Below are 20877 nucleotides of genomic sequence, written 5' to 3' on the forward strand. Positions count from 1 at the left end.
AGGCCTCCATCCCTCCCTCCTCGACGGGAGACGCGAGGGCGCAGCAAGCTGCGGAGAGTCCGCCGCGGCCAGGCTTCGTGGTACTGCCGCTGGGTGACGGCTGTGCGGGCTGCCGCAGGGCCGATGGCTCGGGAGCCACTGGTTTCACGCCGCTAGTGGCCGTGGCCAGGTGGCTGCGGGAGTGGATTGCAGACGCGGCATGGGGATGCGTGCAGGTCCCCCACACGCTGTCTCTCCAAACAGCCTCGGGGAGGAAAGGTGTGGCCTAAGCGGGTTGCATTTCTCCTGCTGGCATTTTGGATACTCCCCGCCGCGATCCGAAGCACCCTCGAACTTTCTCCCGCAAAAATCTCTACCTATCCTGTCTTTTCATATTTTTTTCAAGAGGTCTCAGTGGCCCGTCCCCACCAGTTGCCTCTTCTTCCCACACACTCGGTGTCGAGGGCGGCCGCCGGGTGGCGGAACCCGCTGGGGACTGCGGGGCGAGTGGATTCTAGGTTCGCTGCTCGTGGGCAGGTGGGACGACCTCTGAGGCCGAGCAGGAAGGCAGGGGGCAGGGTGACAGACACCCAGGAAGTCTCCGTCCTCTCCAAGGCGGGAACTCCACTTTGGGGATATCAGGCCACCCCCCCCCCACCTCCCCCAGTGTTGGAAACCTGTGGGGGGGGCGCTTAGGCTGGGTGCTGGGAACCCAAGTGGCCACAAGTAAAGGCTGGTAGGGCTCGCTGAAGTTAGCAAGGCTTTGAGGGGAATTTGCCGGGAGGGAAAGCAAAACACCCCCAAACTCAAGCAGCGAAGTCCTGGCGCGAAAATGGCTTTTCACTTCTCCAAGCGCAAGTCTCGCTCGCTACTGTGAACAAACCTTGAGGTTCGAAACGGCTGCAAATAATCAAGTAGGCGCAAATTTCGGGAGGGGAAAGGAGGGGCGAAAGGTAAGAAAAGGGGAGAATCTTTTTCGTTTCTTCTTCCTTTTCCCGCTCCTGGCCTTTTCCTAAAAATCTGCTCTCCGTAAAGCAACTGATAGCTACCTACGTGTGTTGATTTAGTTGGAAGGTTCACCCCCACACCACCCTACAATTGCTCAATTTTCTTGGCAGCTTGAGGGATCCAATCCAAGATGCCCTGCTTGGCTCTTGGGTGCAACAGGAAATATAGCCACAGATCCAAGAGAATTATTAAAAAGAAAAAAAGACTGTATAAATCCCAGTGGATTGAAGCGACCGTGTTCAGGTGTGAGGCGATCGGGTGCCTCACATTCTTTCCTCTGTAATCCTCTAATTCCTGCGTTGGAAGTTAGCACGCCACACTGACCTGGAGGGTGTCAGGAGCGGGGTGTCCATTAACCCTTCTTGGTCTTGGCCGGAACAAAGGTTAACTACAGTAATCTACCAAAAGTAGCTGTAGCAAGAAGGAAGTGAGGGAAGGAGGGAGAAGAGGAAGAAAGGAGGAAAGGGTGTATTCACTCTAGTTGTCAGAATTTTAGAGCTCTGCCCTTCACTGGTCCTCTCCCACCTCCACCCTTCCTATGAAAGCAGGTTTCCATTCAGAGAGACAGCAGTCTCATCCATCACCCGCAGCACACTCCATGGAAATGGACTTTAGGGAATAAGAAAATACCATGTAGTGAAATATTTCTTGTATTTAACTGACCTTCTAGTCCATTTAAAAAAAAATATTTCTAACATGTATACAACAGTGGATTGTTGTGGCAGGGAGTTTTAAAAAATCAAAAAGAAAGTGCATGGTTTATTTCATTTAAATAAAATCTAATTCTAGAATCTTGCCAGTAGCCAAATTGTAGCCATAAAATCTGGATGAGATTAGAAAAATATATTCTGCTGGTTTCAAACCTGAAGGCATTCTAATGGGTAGTTGTATGATAGTTACAGGCATGAAGGTGTTTGCACGTGGCTGTGTATATTCTTATGGTGTTAGAAGTTCCTTGATGGATTAAAAGTTCATATACTCAAGCACTAGATAGAGGCTGTCACTCATGTGTACTGGCAAAAAGGCAGAAGGCAGTGCAAAAAAGAGTTTTGAATGAGCTCCTTAGAATCACCATTGTTGAAATACAAGCTGAAGCAACTTAGCTATGGTAGAGCTATTGTGGCTTGCAAAATCATAGAAAGACACTTCAAAGCAAAACCATCAACTTTGCAGTGTGGTAGCTTTGGCAGGACATTTAAATAAAAGGTGGGCATCTTTTGCCTAAATATATTTATTTAAAAATTCAGGGATATGCTACTCGGTCTATTTCACTTTTCAATGGATTGAAGAATGAAAAGAGAATAGGCTATAGCTAGAGATGATGGCATAAGGGGGCTCTCTGCCCATTTAACCAAGTCTGATGTGAGCTGTACATGCTTTTAATACTAATATTATACTGTGAGGCAAATCCTGCTGAGAAAGTTCCAAAGACATCTAAAGCCATGAGGACATCAGTTCATACTTAGTAGTGGACAGAGTGAGGAATTACTGTCTATATTTTTCTCTTTCTCAAGAGCCTGGTAATAAAATCTTTTAAATGACATTTAATTTTTGGTATGTCCAGAAAAGTATTAATCAAATGCTATCAAGTACCACTCATTTAAACGTGAAGGTGTTAGTAAGGCAAATACCCAGATAAATTAATATAGTTAATTAGCGGCATCAGTAGTATTTAAAGAAAATACAAGCAGAACAACAAAAGGGATATAATTTAATTTTCTTAAAATACAAACTCAACATGAATTGCAGTTGGAGAGAAATAATTTAAGGAATGATTTCCATCCTATTGGTTTTTATAAGGTTTTTTGGGGGGCAATTTCAATATGAAGGAGTAAGTAGGTGGACAGAGACAGACAGACTGCCTTAATAGGGAAACATGAACAAATCAATTACAACCTCATCTCTCCTCTTAAAAGCCTGATTTCTTGAAAAGTTGAAGGTGTGTATTAAAAATAAAGAACTTCTGTATAAAATTAAGAGAAGGCTGTTTAACATCATATTCAGCTTCTTGACCATAGGAAGTACTAGCTTGAGACTTTACAAAGTGTATTGTTTAAATAAAATGCATACTTTTCTTTTTAGTTTGAATACAAGGCAGAGAAAGGTACTTTTCCTATCCATCTATTGCAATCCGCAATAAATTAATCACCTTATCTAGGAGATTTCTATGTACTTGACTGAGGTAAATTGATTGAGAGGAAGTCACTTTAAATAGTTTAAAGGAAAAGTGAGAACATTAAAGGAAGGGAATATTGACTTCAGTGAAAAATGTCACATTGGTCATTTCTTGGCCGGACCACATCACATCACATGTCAGGGAGAAGAAGTTAGCAAATTGGAGAAGCCCATTTCTTTGTAGAACGTTTGTTAAAACTTATTTATTTACTTCTAAAGATATGTTGCAATTTATTTGCATATACTTTGTTGCCACATTACCAAGCAATTAAAAAGAAGGCGGTATTGTGATATTTAAGTAGTGAGGATTTAAAAGATATTTTTCTCCTTAGCCTCCTTCTGAGTGATAAAAACCTATGCTTATTTACTCATTTATTTTCCTACACGTGATTTTGGTTAATTTAATGGTTTTTAAAATTAGATACTATTTTTGCTAAAGTCTACGTTGTATATAAATTGAAAACAAAATCCAAAGTATCAAATCTTTTTCAGGAAGTGCAATTTGAATGTTCAGTTATGGAAGAGCTACTATTTCAACCCCCCAGGTTCTATTAAAAACAAACACCTAAACCTGTTATTTCCTAACAACTCTTAAAATTGTAACTGGCATGGCTGTGGATGAATGAATATCTAATATGAGTCTTTAACTCTCCTTTCCTATTTACCCTGGAAATGCCTTTAATTTGTCTTTATGCTTATGTATTTTAAAAAGCATTAGTCACTATGCAAGAATTATTCACTCCCTTTTAAAAAGCAGTGAATAAAAATTCTAGTTATTGAAAAAAGGTGTGATGTTTATTCTGAAGTTTCAGTAGCATGCTAAGTTTTCTTAATAAACTAGAAGGAACGCTATCCTAAATAAATTAAAATAGAGCAGCTGTTGGGTATGGTTTATCCTTCTACCTTTTTGTCTTGGGTATAAAGATATTTGTTTTTGTTTTTGTTTTTTTGTCTTCACATACTATCTATTGTTAACAGAGTGAATTTTTGAAGTTAAAAATATTTTCAAATTGTCTCGCCTTTGTAGTTGAATACATTACTACATTGAAAAAATAATATTCACTTTTTTGTTCAAATTTGTATGTCCAGGCAATAATGAGAAAGGCATTTCTGTAAAATGTCTCCTCCCCTAAAAATAAATAAATAAATAAATACACATTACATAAATTAAGCTCAAGAGAAAAAACAGTTCTTATGACTCAGTGGGTTGGAACAATGGAACTCTTACTAAGTTTTTAAAATTTTTTTATCATTTTCCATCTTAACTATATACTAAGGGGACAGTTCACTTTTACAGTTTATATACTTTTTAAATTTAAAAGCAAATTTTAACATGCCAGGGTTTTTGAAGTGCAGAGAGATTTGAAAAATCAGCCTCCAAAATAAAAGTGATAGGGCATGATATCTTGCCTCAGTTTTTAGGGATGTTACAAAATTTTTCTCTTAAAACTTACAGCAACATGCTTTTTTCATCAAGTGCAAAATAAAAATGAAGAAAAGTCTCCTCACTCTTTCCCACCAAAAAAGACCCCGAACAACAACAAACAAAACAAAATAAAAAGAAACCCAAATCCTAAACCCCATAAAAGAAGCCCCTTACCACGTTGGGAAAGTTTCTGTGCAAACTAAATTGTTTCTCTGGGTACTGTCAAGCTCCTGGTTGGTCAACTTTTTAAATGCGGCAGGCAATGGTTAGACTGAGGTGAGCAGCCTGGCAGCTTAGAGAGGGAGGCAGACTTTTAGAGCCCAGCTCCAGAGACCCACCACTTAGAGGGAAAGCTGGGAAATCAACTGTTGAGAGTTAACCTCTCCTTTCCAAAGGAGGTTTGCAGAGGCAGGACAGTGAGAGCTGGTATCACCAATTTTATTCTTTTCTCAGGCATTCCTAACTTTTTATGATTTCCCCCCTCCTTCCTTTACTATCTATCTTTGTGCCTCCAGGGCCAGCAAAAGAGCAGGGCAGACTCTAGATTGCTTTCAGAGTTTGCCTTCTCTGATGATGGATTACCATGTCAATTTAAACAGCATAGGATTAATTTGTTTCAATGATTTCTCTTTAGGCTGAATGCCAGCCGTTTTTCTATCTTTCTCTTTGCTCTTCAGAACAACAACAACAACCAAAAAAAAAAAAAAAAAAGAGAGAGAGAGAAAGCCTTCTTTCCATATTCTAAGTTAAGAGACAATAATAGAAATAGACAAGTTAGGTGTAATGTTGCAACACGGTTATAGGTTTGAGTGTTTTCATCTCTGCCTAAGAGGCTGAAACGTACAGTCAGTCATGTTAAAATGAAATTGGACTCAACATTTATTCAATAAATACTTGTCTTGTGGATAATCCAGTGCCGAGTGCTTTTGACACATAAGAACTTAATTTGTCTTGGATAACAAGTTATTAATATGGCACATTTAAACTTGCCACCTACAATAAGGTTACTGAGCTCTCCCACAAACTCAAATGATCATTGTGAAAAATAGTTTGTGTGAACGGAGGAAGACATTTTTTGAAAATGCTTATATTTATCATATGTAAGTATATTCACATACAAACCAGTAACACATAGGGGTATACATGCATGTGCACACACTCTCCCAACATATATATATATGTGTGTGTGTGTGTGTGTGTATATATACATGTACATAAACATATATATTCAGATTGCATATGACAAAAAAAGTTCAGTGAAGTTAAAAAAGTCTATCCATTATGCAGACATATCTAACCTTTCCTAAATAAGGTGTCAGAGAACTTTCTCTTTTAAAAGATTTCTAAAGTGTACAAGAAAAATGCTGTTCAAATCCAATTTTTTTTTGCAAGACCAAACCCATTATGAGGTTGAAAATGGCACAAAAAAAAAAGCACTTAGGTGCAATCCAAAATCAAACAACTTCTCCACATTTTTCACCTAGTCTGAACTTGCAGCTGGACAGAGCATGCTGCTGGTAGAATAAAGGCAAATTAAGTGAAATAATCTATTACTACAGTGATTATTTTATTTCCCTCTCTAACGGGAGGTCCTCCAACAGATGCAGAAGGACAGGAGAGAGATTTCATCCTGTAGACCGAATATATTGGGCAAACATATTTTGAACCCTGGGCTTCTTTTTCAACACCCTCTTTTGATTGTCTCTCCTTTTCTCAGCATTCCCTCACACTGAAATTTACATCATAGTTCAGAATAGTAAACTGCCCTTTGAATGTGAACACAAATGGATTCTATAACCTTCCCCTTTTCCTCAGCCGCTCTCAATGCACAGGAGGGATTTATTTGAACAGGTTCTACTTTCTAAGACATGCATGATCAGAGGCCAACAACTGTCAGAACTGGAATCTGTGCAATTTTAATTTGTAAAAAAAAGTTGTTGGTTGCTAACCTTGGGGGAGATTGTGCATCTCTAAGAAACCAAATCTTTGCGCGCTCTCCCTGGGAAATGACGTTACACACGAGCAGAAAAATCCAGGCAAGAAAGGCTAATTGAATGAAGAGAGAGAATTAGGTTAAAAAATAGAGTACAATCTAGTATCACATTTTCGCTAGTGTAACTTGAAATGAAGGTGTCTTCAAGTCGCCAGTGTTGCCAGAGTGTTTAGATGTTGGCCACAGATGGGAACACCTATTGAAATGTGTCTGAAGAAGATTAATAGGGCTTGTCACTGTTGGGAAAGCACTGCTTTGCTGTAAATTTCTACCAGCACAAGATGAATTACCGATGAATGCTCACTTATCAACCCCATCACTATCGTTCGACACTAAATCAAATTGAGAAGTTATCTGCAATCAGAAAATTTCTTTTTAAAATAGACATACACCTTTAGGCCCCAACTCTTTAATAATCCCATGTACAAAACAATTCTCTATTTCCTGATGCTTCTTTAGCTTAAACAAAATTATATCTCAATAATAAACATATTTTTAAGTTTATACACAATAGGCAGCTGGTCAATAGCAAAGGTTGACAGTATTTTAGAGAGGGTATGAAGGCTTCTTAGAGGTCATCATGTAACATTTGATAAAGTGTGTGAGTGTGTGCGTGTGTGTTTAAACTTTTAGATCTTTCTCTCCCTTACTTGGAAGGCAAAGAAGAGAGTGAGGTTACGATTCTAAGCCCTGTGACCTAATAGTCCTCTAATTCTTTGGTAAGATCAAATTCTGAAAAAACTAGAAGTTTAAGTAGAGAACAGTAGAATTGAATTCAATCGATGGCAACTTGGGGAGGTGCATTTATTCTTTTGTGATTCAATGGTATTTTAGATATCTTTTTTTTTTAAGTTGATTTATCTGAGAAAACAGGGGCATGACGTCATTTTATCATTTATTAACCAATCCTGAACATCCAGAGGCTTTCCAACCTAGGGATAATTACGTTTTGATAAAACCATCAACACTTGTATTGTATAGGACTCTACCTGTTTAAAAAATGTGGTCATGTGCATGATTCATTTAATTTTTACCAAAGTCCTGTTCAAGAAGAGATTTTCAATTCCCATTCTGCTGATGAGTAAACTGAGGCTCAGATAATTATCTGAGGTAATAGAGCTAATAGGAGCACAGTCAGAATTTGAACCTATTTCTCCTGGGTTTCTTTCAGGATTTTTTCACTCGTCATTACATAAATAAAGAAGATGATGATGATACTAACACAGCTAACATTTACGGTATACCAGAACTGTGGTAAGCATTCCTTTATGTTACTTTAATCTCTATGCAACTCTCTGCTGTAGATACTGCTATTATTTCCATTATCCAAGAGAAAAAAAACAATGAAAAGCAAACAAAATGGTCCTGCCCGAAGTTCACGTTGCTAGTAAGGTGAAGGCATATTATTCAAACCCAGGAAGTCAGAATTCAAAGCTACTGCCCTATCCTATGTTCCTGTGTTTCCAATTACAAGAAGTCTTAAATTGTGTTGAATGGTCACAGGAAACCCCACTTCTTTTCAGAATATAACATTCCTTAGACTCTGGGCTGTGTGTCATGGCAGAATAGACCCTGGTTTGGAAATCAGGAGACCTCAGTTTAAATTCTAGCCTTACCAGTTACTAAGTAGGTGACCTCAACCTAGAGATGAGGAGGAGGTCCTCATCTCTAAAATGAGGTGGTTGGGTCAAATCAATCTAAACATTGCACTTGGGGGCTTCTGTCACTTACGGTGCCCAAGAGGAAAAAAGAGGAACTGAGAGGCAACAGCCATCTCTGCAGAAGTGAGTAGGGGCATGTGACACAATGCACTGCGAGAGGGTGTGGCTCCCACTTCTGGGAGACTGTCTTGAGGACACTCAGCATGAAAGGAGGTCTCCTATTCTTTTTTTTTTTTGCCTCCAGAGAGCACTGAATACTTAAAACAGGGATAGTTCTTTAGAAAACCATAGAATTTAAAACTTGTAATAAAATCCTTACTTTCATTCTTTTCCAAGTAAAAGAAGGAAAACCTGAGGTCTATAAAGGATAGGGGGCTGACTTAGGGTCATTGAGCTGGTTGATGATGCAGCTGAAACTGGACCCCTTTCTTTTGGCTCCCAAACCAGAAATCCTCACCCCCTGAAAACATCTTCCTTACACTCAACAAAAAACCCACTTTAGATGATCTGATCATGTCCCTATTACAACCATTTCTCTATTTTGTGATGTGATACTTTTAGTGAGTTATTATTGGCTGTAATATGAAATTTTTCTAGGTCTCTCTCACAATAGTTTTTTATAAAACCTGTTAAATTCACCATTCAGTAATGGAGGCTGCAATGAAGAATCACACAACAATAAGAATATTCTGTCATCTCCATGAAGTCACAGTAATATTCCAATCTGTATTAATGACAACACTCCTCTGATGCCTCCATCACCCAAATTGCTAGATTTATATTCTCTGATGCTTCCTCAATTGTGAAAAACCTGCATTTTTTATTTATCTTTTCCTGTCCCAAGTCACTCTTCCATATCCATTGCCTGTTTTGGAACCCCCCGTCTGGGTTTAATCAGAAGTTCCAAGACAAAATGTGCATTATTAAGAAATATAAATATTTTCAGAAGCAATCAAAGGGATGAAAGGTTGATTCAGCATGCAGATTGGACCTAATTCGAAGCAGCTTTGTCTAATGAGGGCTACTGGGATACAAAGTCAGGAGCCGTGGTGCCACCAGGTAGCTGGAAATTCCAATGCATTAGAATAACCCATCACGATTTCTCTTGCTAGATAGGCTGCAAACACTTTTTGCAAGCTATATTCCCCAGTCTCTGGGCTAAACCACCTTCCTTGCCACCCTTAGGGCCTTGTAATAGGTCATAGTCATCTTTGAGAAATTATGACTAATTCGTTTTTCTCTTTAGAGTTCAGATGAGTGAGTACCTCCCTTTTCCCAACTCAGAAGCTGGCTTAGCATTAACTTTCATAAGAACATTTTGGCCTCAAGGCATCTGTATTACAATTTCTTTCTTGGCATAATAAAAGGTATCACATTATCTACCTGGTCAATCTCTATTGGCTTTCAAAATACAGACATGGAAAAACCTAATAAGCCTCATTAGGATATCTGCTTTAAAAACAAGGCTGCCTCATTTAGCACATTGCTGTGAAATGTCCCAGCAGAGCTGGGTGGTCATTGCCTGAATACAGGTATTGCTAATTTGGGATCTTTATTAGTCTGGTAGCTCCGGGGAAAAAAAATGAGCCTAATGTGTAGGTGGAATTTTAATACATAAGAGATCAAACCCAGATTGTTGTATTTTGTTTTTGTTTTCTTTCTTTCTTTCCTTTAATCCCACTTCTTGTCCACATGGCCATGTGTGAGAGATGGCTTGATTTTATTGATATGGTTCATCCATCCACAGCTGGAATTCCAAAGACAACTGAAAATGTCTTTAAAATCAACACAACTCAGGGAGCCTGAGAGAACAAGTTTTCCTTTGTTGTAGGGTATAGTATTATTTGCTGTAGGTTTTTTTGATATACATTCTAAATTAGGCCTGCAAAGGCATGCTTCATCTTTAATTCATCACTCTCAGCTGAAAGAGATTAGCAATGTCTAGCGCACACCCCTCGTATGGTGCTGACCTCATCAAGTATGGCCTGAAATTAATTAGCCTCATTCATTCAAAATGGAAAAGGATAATGGAGCAGCATTTTAGAGATGACCACCACAAATTGTATGCAGCATATTTAAAAGGCCCCTATTTTCAAACCATGTAGATGAAAATTCTTTCCAGGGCTTACAATATGCCAGAGTTATCAAGCATCCAGAGCAGAGCCTGGTCAGGTTGTGTGTGTGTGTGTGTGTGTGTGTGTGTGTGTGTGTGTGTGTGCGCGCGCGCAGAGTTCTACATTCCATGAGTGTTAGTCTCTGTGTATGGGTGCATCCATAGCTGGCCTGTTCTCTAGGATGACACCCAGAATATCTGACCAACAAAAATCTGGTGTTTCACAGTTTTATATGATCCAGTAGTAGAATATGTTAAGTGAACCTTTTTTGTTGCTATTAAGTGGGATATGCCAGCACAAACTTTGCTGTTATTTTTCAGTAAGATGCTATTCATGCTTTAATTTAGAAACAGAATTAAGGCCTCTTAAAGAAATGTTCAACTTTTCTATTTTGAGTTAAAGTTTCTGTCTTTTCCCAGTCTCTACTGTTTGATCATATTTTAAAACATGATTTAGGACTACGTTAGATTACAGAATCACTTAAATTTACCATCTTGCTAAGATTAGCTGATTTTTCCCTTTTGGGGATTGACTAAGAGCAGCCAAATTTCTGAATATCAAAACTGCTTTCTTTTCTAGCCAAAAAAATCTTGACCGGGGTTCTTTTGGATTCTCAAAGATGTTGTAAAGTTTATTTTTATGAGCAGTAGATTTGGGACTACAAATTCAAAGAAAAAAATGACTTTTATGTTTCCAGGTTTTAATTTTTAAAATAGTATAAAGTGTAGTTAACTTATGAAAAGATAGTAGTGGTGTTTGAGGGGAATTTTATATAGTATACATTTCTAAAGGAAAAACTTTATCCCAGTATAACTTGGTTTAGTTAAATTTAAAAGTAGGCATTTAGCGTAATGTAGCTACAAAGCTTCTGCTTAACTGTTGGAGTGAAACAGCCAGTTTCAGACAAAATAATCTTTTCAGAGCTCATTGATATACTAATCTTCATGTGTAAGTTTTTAAAGATTATTTCGTATTATAATAAAACAGAAACTGGAAGCATGTTGCCCATGTCTCTGCAAACATAGGATTTAGAAATTTCTCTAAGCTCACTTTTGCCTAAGCTCCTCATCCTAGAAGACCCCCATGTCTAATGGGCATATATCATTTATATGTACAAGATCATCAGTCACAAACTGTGAACCTATCATTTTGACATAAAATATCTATCCTTAAATCTTCCCAAACCTCAAGCATATAATTTTAGGAAATTAGCTAGCTTAAAGTCTGGGCTTCTGACTTCTGGGGGATGAAATATAAAAATGAAGAAAGCTTAAATTATACAAATTTGATTTTAAAGTCACAGTTTAACTGAACCAGGGATAAAACTGACATGCAAAATGCAGATTTTTAAATGCTGATGGAAACAGACAATTTTGCTAATTATCTGTTCCATTTGGAACTTCATGGCAAATAAATATCCTAGTAGATAAAGGAGAATATTCTGCAAAAATGGTTTGACTCATCAAAGCACATTTTACCAATAATATATTTTTCCCATAATTATGTATCACTGAGACAAAGGAATGTATGCATTCTGTAATATTGCATGTTGCTCACATACTGAACAGCATGTCTCAATTCTTATTTAATTTTTGTATCAACTGAGGTGAAAATGGCAGAAAAACTGTAAATATGAGGATTAAGCTGTATGAAGTTTGATTCATTCAAATGACAAACTCAAAGTAAAACATAGATGAACTTACCAAATTTCATTTGGTATCCACCTGAAACTATAAATCTTCTCTTAGCATTTGAGAGTAGAAAGGAGGCTCACCTAAAATTCAAACCAGGTTTTCTTAAAACTATCCCAGACTTACTAATTTTGGGGTAAACTACGGTTGCATTTTGGGTTCATAATAAAACTTTCATTCCACTTTAGCTAATGATAAATTGATGCTGGGCTGCACAGAGTAGACTAGAAGATGCTTTGGAATTGCTGTTTTATCAATTTTTGTAATGCTCTGGATCAGGGAAGAACAGTATATGAAGCACATTTTCAATGATGTACAGGGAAAGATGACCATATATGAGTATCTAAAAGGGAAACTTAGCAGTATTTGGATGTTAAGTATACATAGGGTTTTCTAAAAAGCAGAACAAGGATGAAATGTTATGAACTCACATTTCTTGAGTTCTTATGATAATCAGGCACTGTTTTGAGCATTTTCCACGTATTAACTCAGTTTGGTTTACCATAAAAACCGTAGGCAAGTATTATCACTTCCATTTTGCAAAAATGAGCAAGACTATTAGGCCTAGGGAAGTTACATGACTGGTCCAAGATTATACTTCTTGTAAAAGTGATTTGAGCCCCAGATGTCTGGTTCTGGAATCTCTGTACTTAAGTACAATGCCATACCTCCTCTCTAGAGAAAATATAATCGCAATGTTGTTTGAAAACAAACGGTTGCAGGCTGTGAATGGGAGGCATGCTTTCCCATTTTTTAATGACTGAGGACAGTAGTAAATTTAATGGAGAAAGTCAAAGTTGACAAGCTCATTCTTGTCTAATCTTCTTATCCCAGAAGTAGGAAGGGAGTTGGTTTCCCAAATCTCCTGTAAGTCCTTGCTGAGCTTCCACTTGGAAAACTACATTACGTAGGATGCCTTGGTCCTCAAGACAGAGATAAACTGAGTGGAATTCAAAGAAAAAAAATACAGAAATGACAGGGTGAGAGGGAAAGATAAAAAGAACTAGACAAGTGGAACATTGGCTAAGTAATAGTTAATAGAGAGCTCAATACTGTTCTAGAAGTATTTAGAAGAAAAACAATGGCCTAAAAACGTCACTAGGGAGGTTGGAAAGAGGCAGAGGAAGGTCTCAGAGAAAAACAAACTAAGAGAACACTGTTAGATTTTGTCATTGTCTTGCAAGACTCACAATGAAAGTTATATTTTCTTGGAATACTAAAGTCCAAGCCAGAGATTTCACAGGAAAAGAAAATTTTGTTCCTTTGTGTAGGTTGAAGCAGAAAGCTAGGCTTAAAAAATACAGTTAAAAATGCTTTACATAATGATAATATGTAGAATATCCCACTAAAAGTGATAATTTTTTTTTTTTTTTTTTTTTTTGAGATGGAGTCTCACTCTGTTGCCCAGGCTGGAGTGCAATAGTGCCATCTTGGCTCACTGCAACCTCTGCCTCCAGGGTTCAAGCAATTCTCCTGCATCAGCCTTCTGAGTAGCTGGGATTGCAAGTGCATGATACCATGCCTGGCTAATGTTTGTACTTTTAGTAGAGACTTGGTTTCACCATGTTGGTCAGGCTGAAGTAATAACCTTTATATTTACTATCTCATTTAATCCTCATGATAAATTTACAAGGTCTGTGCTATTATCTCTGCTTTACAGATAGAGAAACAAAGGTTTTGGGGGCCCAGGGTCAGACAGTCAGTATCCCTAGGAATGCTTCCCAAGCCTGGTCTCTTCCCAGAACACCACACCGTCTTCTTTCATGTGACGTCCCTGGGATTTTACTCAGGAGATGACATCACGAGACAACTGGTTTTAGGCCTAATTGATGACAGTGCATCGTACTCAAGGAATGTTCTGATAAGAGCACATTATGTTGGAATCAGACATAGCCCTGTTTCTGAAATCTGGCCGAGTCTCCTCAGCTCTTTCAGAAGCTGTGCATGTTCAGTAACACAAAGCAGTTGGCTTGACTATGGGAGCAAAGGAGAGCTGAATGGACATGGGAAAATGGAGGGGAACTCTTGAAGTAGGCTCCAAACCGCTCGTGTCTGCAGGCCCCAAATGAAATCACTTAGCTGTTTATAGGAGTCTTAGTGCTGATGAAAAGACTGAATTACACTTCAAACTTTTCCCTGCCAGTGAAGAAAAGTTCCAGATTCTTTTAAAAGTATGAAAACCATCGATCTGAAAAGTGGCAACAGCATTTGGGACCAATTATCCAGATTAAGAGGCAACAATGATCTGTTTACACTTTGTAGCCAAGAGCCCTTTGGCTCTGGTCCACAAACTGGAGATTGTAATGTATAGGAATTTCAGCCTATCATTGACTTCTCTTCTGACCTGTGTGTCTGAGTATAGAGGAAGGCATGTAGCAAAAGCCCTGTGTTACTTTCCCTAAAATGTCAATGGATGGGGAACTGAATATCATCTTCTAGGTAGCACAGTCGGCACATAGCTCCCCCGCCATGAAGGCGTGGGTTTTGTCACTCAGGAAGAGTCTAATTGACTGTCAGGAGATGGCTTTTCAACCTGCCACTCCTCAAAAACGGTATTTTTAAAAGAAGTTAGAAAATAAAGGCTCCCTGCCATCTTGTGCTTAAGTACCATAGCATTCCAATTTAACTCCAATTTTTGATACACTGTGGATTAATCAGTCACAAATGGTAGAAAGTGAAGTTATCACCAGGAGAACTTTGCTGCTGAGAATGATCAGAAATAAGATTGTGGCAAATACAGATATGGGCAAAAACGAGACATGCGGAACGTTTGGCCAAAACTCCAGAGTTGAAGTTGATAGAGATTCGAACCATTTGGGATGGAGATACAGGTTTCTCCCTCTGGAAGACAAGCCTCCACTTTGCATAACCCTGATAATTCTGGAAGTTTTCGAAAATATTTGTCTTTCTTTTAACATAATCCTGGTGTTAACGGCTTGACCTAGCCAGGAGGAAAAAGCCAAGCCACAAGGAAAAAAAATAAGAGGTATCTATTCCTAAGGAGCAGGACTGCCCAACACAGCAGCATTGGAAAGACAAGTCACGATTTTACCGGTAGCTGTAGCTATGCATATATGTTCAGAGTTAAAAAAAAAAAAAAAAAAAAGGAACCAGAGCTGGGAGGGGTGATTCATGCCTCTAATACTAACACTTTGGGAGAAGGAGGTGAGAGGATCACTTGAGCCTGGGAGTTGAAAACCAGCCTGGGCAACTTAGTGAGACCCTATCTCTACATAAATTTTTTTTTTTAAAAAAAAGACTGGGCACAGTGGCTCATACCTGTAATTCTAGCATTTTGGGAAGCCTGGGTGGATGGATCACCTGAGGTCAGGAGTTTAAGACCAGCCTGGCCAACATGGTAAAACCCTGTCTCTACAAAAATACAAAAGTTAGCTGGACATGATGGCCAGTGTCTGTAATCTCAGCTACTTGGGAGGCTGAGATGGGAGAGTTGCTTGAACCCAGGAGGCAGAGGTTGCAGTGGGCCCATATTGCACCATTGTACTCCAGTCTATGGGACAGAGCAAGATGCCATCTTTAAAAAAAAAATAGCCAGATGTGGTGGCTCACACCTATAGTCCCAGCTACTTGGGAGGCTGAGGTGGGAGGATGGCTTAAGCTGGGGAGGTCAAGACTGTAATGAGCTGTGATCACACCACTGCACTCCAGCCTGGGTGACAGAGTGAGACCCTGTCTCAAAGAAAAAAAAAAGTAACCACACTTTTTTTTTAAAAAAAAAGACTGGGCACAGTGGCTTTTTAAGTGGTATTTTAAGAATACCATCTTAGACCATCAAATTGGAAGTAAACACAGGCAGAGACTGAATTGTTCTTTTTCAAGTTCTGTTGGTTGGACAGCCATTTAGATAAAAACAAGACAGAGGCCATGATTGTGGAGTAAAGTACAAATCTGGGAGTTGGAAAGCACTTTTGAATCCTATCATCCTTCATGCACTTAATGCCGGGCTATCTTCTGAGGCAACTCAAATATGATGCCATTCCAGACCCTTCACAAGTCAGCATATATTTCTGATAAAAACTGGTCAAAAAACAAACTTTATTCAATTTAGGATTTTTCAGATCCTAGTTTATCTCAACAATTTACCATTTTCTGCAATGTCAGAGCTTCCTGACATTTACAATTAACTCACAAATTAACTTGGAAATGATAGTAAGCTCTCAGCTAAATGATCAAGTGGTCACTGGGGAGCAGACCAATTTTCTAGAATAAGGTTAGGGCTAAGTTGCTCTGTAACAATGTTAAGGTTCCTTGTGTAGAAGTAGTTAGGCAAGTGTGAGCAGGAATCTAGGTGTGAGAGGGAGTCATTGTCTGCCTCTGATTCTGGCTGGTTACTCAGCACTCTGACATTTCTACAGCGATAAAACAGAGATAATCTGTTTTAAAAATTTTTTTGGAATTCAAGGCTCCATAATGGAATCAAGAAGTCATGGAATCCTATGCTTGGAAGTTTGGAGGGCATTGGTCCAACTTCCCACTGAACCCAGAGTTCTGAAGATGGGCAGATGATCAGGTGCAGATGGAGCAATTTTCAGGACTTGCAGATTCAAGGAAGGTAACATAAACGTGCAAAGGTCTGGATGAAGGCTGCCGGTTTGGCCAGGGCCAGCCAGAGAGATGGAGGGAATGGGCTCATGTTATCCAAGATTGCTACCATTTTGGAACATTGTCTTTAGAAAGCTTTTTTTCCTGGTATGAAAGCAAAAATCATTGTATTTGCAATATCTTTCTCTTTTGTCTGATGCTATCCTCAGAAGGAATATCATGAAATCTCATCCCTTTACCATATGATAGACTTTCAAATCTTTGAAAACTTTCATGCCCCTCAATCTACTGCTTTTGTTTTAGTAGCTAAAGTTCCCAGTTCCCCAAATGACATAAACTCGAGAGGTTTTCTTCCATGAGTTGGCCTTACTTTGACAGGCTCTCTCTCTCTCTCTCTCTCTCTCTCTCTCTCTCTCTCTCTCTCTCTCTCTCTCTCTCTCTCTCTATTTTTATTTTTTTGAGATGGAGTTTTGCTCTTGTTGCCCAGGCTGGAGTGCAATGGCATGATCTCTGTTCACTGTAACCTCTGCCTCCTGGGGTTCTCCTGCTTCAGCTTCCCAAGTAGCTGGGATTACAGGAGTAATCCCTTCTGGGATCAAGTGATTCTCCTGTCTCAGCCTCCCAAGTAGCTGAGATTACAGGCAGGCGCCACCACGCCCGGCTAATGTTGTGTTTTTAGTACAGTTGGGTTTTTGCACGTTGGTCAGGCTTGTCTCAAACTCCAGACCTCAGGTCATATTCCTACTTCGGCCTCCCAAAGTACTGGGATTACAGGCGTGAGCCACCTCACCCGGCCACCAGTCTCTTAAGAAGTGTCCCGGCTGGGCACGGTTGCTCACGCCTATAATCCCAGCACTTTGGGAGGCTGAAGCGGGTGGATCACGAGGTCAAGAGATCCAGACCATCCTGGTCAACAAGGTGAAACCCCGTCTCTACTAAAAATACAAAAATTAGCTGGGCATAGTGGTGCGCGCCTGTAGTCCTAGCTACTCAGGAGGCTGAGGCAGGAGAATTGCTTGAACCCAGAAGGCGGAGGTTGCGGTGAGCCGAGATCATGCCATTGCACTCCAGTCTGGGTAACAACAGCGAAACTCTGTCTCAAAAAAAAAAAAAAAGAAGTGTCCCAAAACAAGTAAAATACTCAGAAGTTACATGACCAGCAGGGACAGTGTCTGTCCACGGTACCATGTGATTAACTTTAAATGGAGCCTTTCATCAAGGAAGAGCCCCACAACTTGGAGTCAAATCTTAATCACCTGGGGCTTCTACAAGGGATTTATTCCATTTAAGAACATCTCACATTTATCCCCATTAAATTTCATTTTGTTTTGGCTTTTTTGGCAGCTTTTAGAATCTGTCTTTTATATGTTGTTCCTTTACAAATTGACTAGCATTTTTAAATTTTTTTTACAGTTTTCCCCAGTGTTTGAACTAAATATAGCAGATGCCAGAGCTTCTGGAGTTTCTTGGGTCTTCAGTGTCACTAGTGATTATGTTGAAATAGTTGCATGTTTATTTCTTCAGTTCAAGTAGTGGTTAATAGCAGGGTCTCTGGAATTAGATTTGTCAGAGCTTAAGTACTGGGTCTGCCAATATACCAGGTATGTGGTCTTGGGCATATTAACTTATCTGTGCTTCAGTTTCCTCATCTCTAAAATGGGTATCATCATGTAACTATCACATGTGGCTGTTTTGATGAGTAAATGAGTTAAAATACATAAAGCACTTAGAGCAGTGCCTGGCACATAGCCTGCACTATTCGATAATGAAGATAAAATAAATTGAAACAAGATCCCTAAGGTTAGGGTACTGTCTTGTTTATATCTGTAGCTCTAGACTAATGCTCAGCCTGGAATACATTTGGTGCTAATCTATTGAGAATATGATGAATGGGCTTCCACAGTGTTGTAGACACCACATGTAAGCAGATACCACAATCAATGCTATGGCTCCTAATGTTAACAGGTTTTCAACATTATTATAAAAAAGAGGTCCTGACCATGGAAAGAGAAGCTGTGTACATTCTACCTCCAACCATCACCAAGTGATCACCATGTGATCACTTGGCCACTAATCTTTCTGTGAACGACAATAGCATCAGTGTCTTTATTGATGTAATCTATCGTGCCTCTCATTATCATGGAAGACTAGAAAAGACTTAAGTCTAAACTCAACTCAGAAAAGAAAATTCATTCTGCCTAATTTGTGCTTGCACCAGTCTGAGAGGGGATGCTGTCTACTTTTTTTTTTTTTGAGACAGAGTTTTGCTCTTGTTACCCACGCTGGAGTGCAATGGCGCAATCTCGGCTCACCACAACCTCTGCCTCCTGGGTTCAGGCAATTCTCCTGCCTCAGCCTCCTGAGTAGCTGGGATTACAGGCATGCGCTACCATGCCCAGCTAATTTTTTGTATTTTTAGTAGAGATGGGGTTTCACCATGTTGACCAGGATGGTCTCGATCTCTTGACCTCATGATCCACCTGCCTCGGCCTCCCAAAGTGCTGGGATTACAGGCTTGAGCCAAGCTTAACCAAAAAATGCAAGTGTTTCCTGATCAGATCTTCATTTTGTTTCAATTTTGCAGATTCCTAGGCCTGAGGCAGACTCATTCAAAAAATTTATGATTAAAAAAATAAATGTTTTAGACATCAATCACTATGTGAAAGTTCCTACATCCTCCTACCTTTTTGTTTGCATCACAAATGAAGCCTTGCAATCAGGGTAGATCTGGAGTTTTAGGTGCATAGCCACATAACCCTCCCCCCGGTTCAGCTTCAGTATATTAAAGCCAGTTCTCATCAGGTTGAAAATTTAAATCTTCCAGAGATATCTTTTACACATAATTCCCTTTGAACTTCTGTCCATGCTAATTTAAACACAGTCAGTATTTTCCTTCTTCTATATTAATACAGTCAAGCTCAAAGAATAAAATTCACCAGTGTGTGCTCCTTTGTATGTGTTCAATAGGTACTCCTCAAGCAATTACCTACTGCGAGAGGTGGGAGGAGCCATACCATAGGAGCAGGGGCCACGGGTAATATGATATGTGGTTGTTGTGTGTGTAATGTGCTAATACTTTTGACAGCAACCATCCTAAAGGGGTGTAGCAAGTCATTTGAAATTTGTACACAGACTGCCCTATCCATTACGCATTGCCCGTATCATACCCGTAATCTCCCAAGGCAGATATGCTATTACGCTCAGCGGGCCAAGGTCTGCTGGTGCTTATATACACGTAACTCCCACTGACTCTGTGCCACTGAGACACTTCAATGGGGTTGTCAGTGGCATAAATTTAGCCCGGTACAGTCACAACCACAGCAGGTGCAGCTGAACAGAGAGACCTGGCTGTGTGTTAAAAAGACTAAGGAAGAACAAAAAAGCTGTCAGTTTTCATAAGAAATCTTATCCCTCGAGCACTGAGAACTGTAGCCCAATACTCACCACACTCTTGATCCTTGTCGCACAACCTGCGGATCCCAGGCTGGGACTTGGAAGCAGCTAAAACAGAGTGGGCATTAAAAACAAAAAAAAGTCTGCTACAGGGCATAAAACTGTGCTTTGCATCCAACCTTATTATGTGAAGGGAAGAATTCCCCACAGATGATCTTCAGAACATTTATTTATCAAAATTTTAAAGGAACATCTTGGAACCATTCACCTTTAAATATAGAACATTTAAAATACATAAAACAAAGGCACAGTGATGCTCACCTTTTGAAAGTCACTGGTACATCCAAGTTGAATCACATTTATTATGGGTGTTATAATGTATCCCATATATATTGTCATGCTAATGTGACCATTGCGATATTAAATCTTTCACAGTGTTTTCCAGTATGTTATCTCATGTGATTCTTTGCAAGGTCTTTTTTGGCCCCTTGGACATCCCCAAATAATATCTTCTAAGTGATCAGCTTAGAAGCTCTGGTTGCAACAAACACCAGGATTTAATCCTTCTCCTTGGAGTCTCTGCCCTCACAGCTGTAAACAATGAAGTCTGTTCCTAATCGTTGAAAGCGCTGCTGTTTGGCAAGCAAAGCCTGGGTTTGAATCCTTGCTTTGTGCCACACGAAGTGTGTATTTTGAGCATGTTGCTGTTAAGTCCCATTTTTCTCATCTATATCCTAAGGTTAAGACAGTAACTTCATAGTGATGCTGTGAGGACATCAGACAGCACTTAGTGTGACATACATGCACCGATGAGTGAATGCCTGCAAGTGTTGCAGTGTGTGCTACTTAGTCGCTACTCAATAAAAGCTTCCTT

At 39.5% G+C, this 20877-nt stretch overlaps 1 protein-coding gene across 4 annotated transcripts in view; it reads left to right on the plus strand.

Annotated features, from left to right (window-relative positions):
* LOC103793609 (uncharacterized) overlaps nt 1-20877 on the plus strand; it is a 60889-nt gene that overhangs the window by 8295 nt on the left and 31717 nt on the right. For all 4 annotated transcript variants that reach the window (XR_013536626.1, XM_078375997.1, XM_078375996.1 and 1 more), the window contains 2 exons: nt 7753-7835; nt 16471-16620. Coding sequence is in view for 3 of the 4 variants with exons in the window: in XM_078375997.1 (XP_078232123.1) it covers nt 16585-16620 (36 nt within the window). In the remaining variant the exon portion in view is untranslated. The remainder of the gene's footprint in view (nt 1-7752; nt 7836-16470; nt 16621-20877) is intronic.

This window comes from Callithrix jacchus, chromosome 6 (genome assembly GCF_049354715.1).
Source record: "Callithrix jacchus isolate 240 chromosome 6, calJac240_pri, whole genome shotgun sequence".
NCBI lineage: Eukaryota > Metazoa > Chordata > Mammalia > Primates > Cebidae > Callithrix > Callithrix jacchus.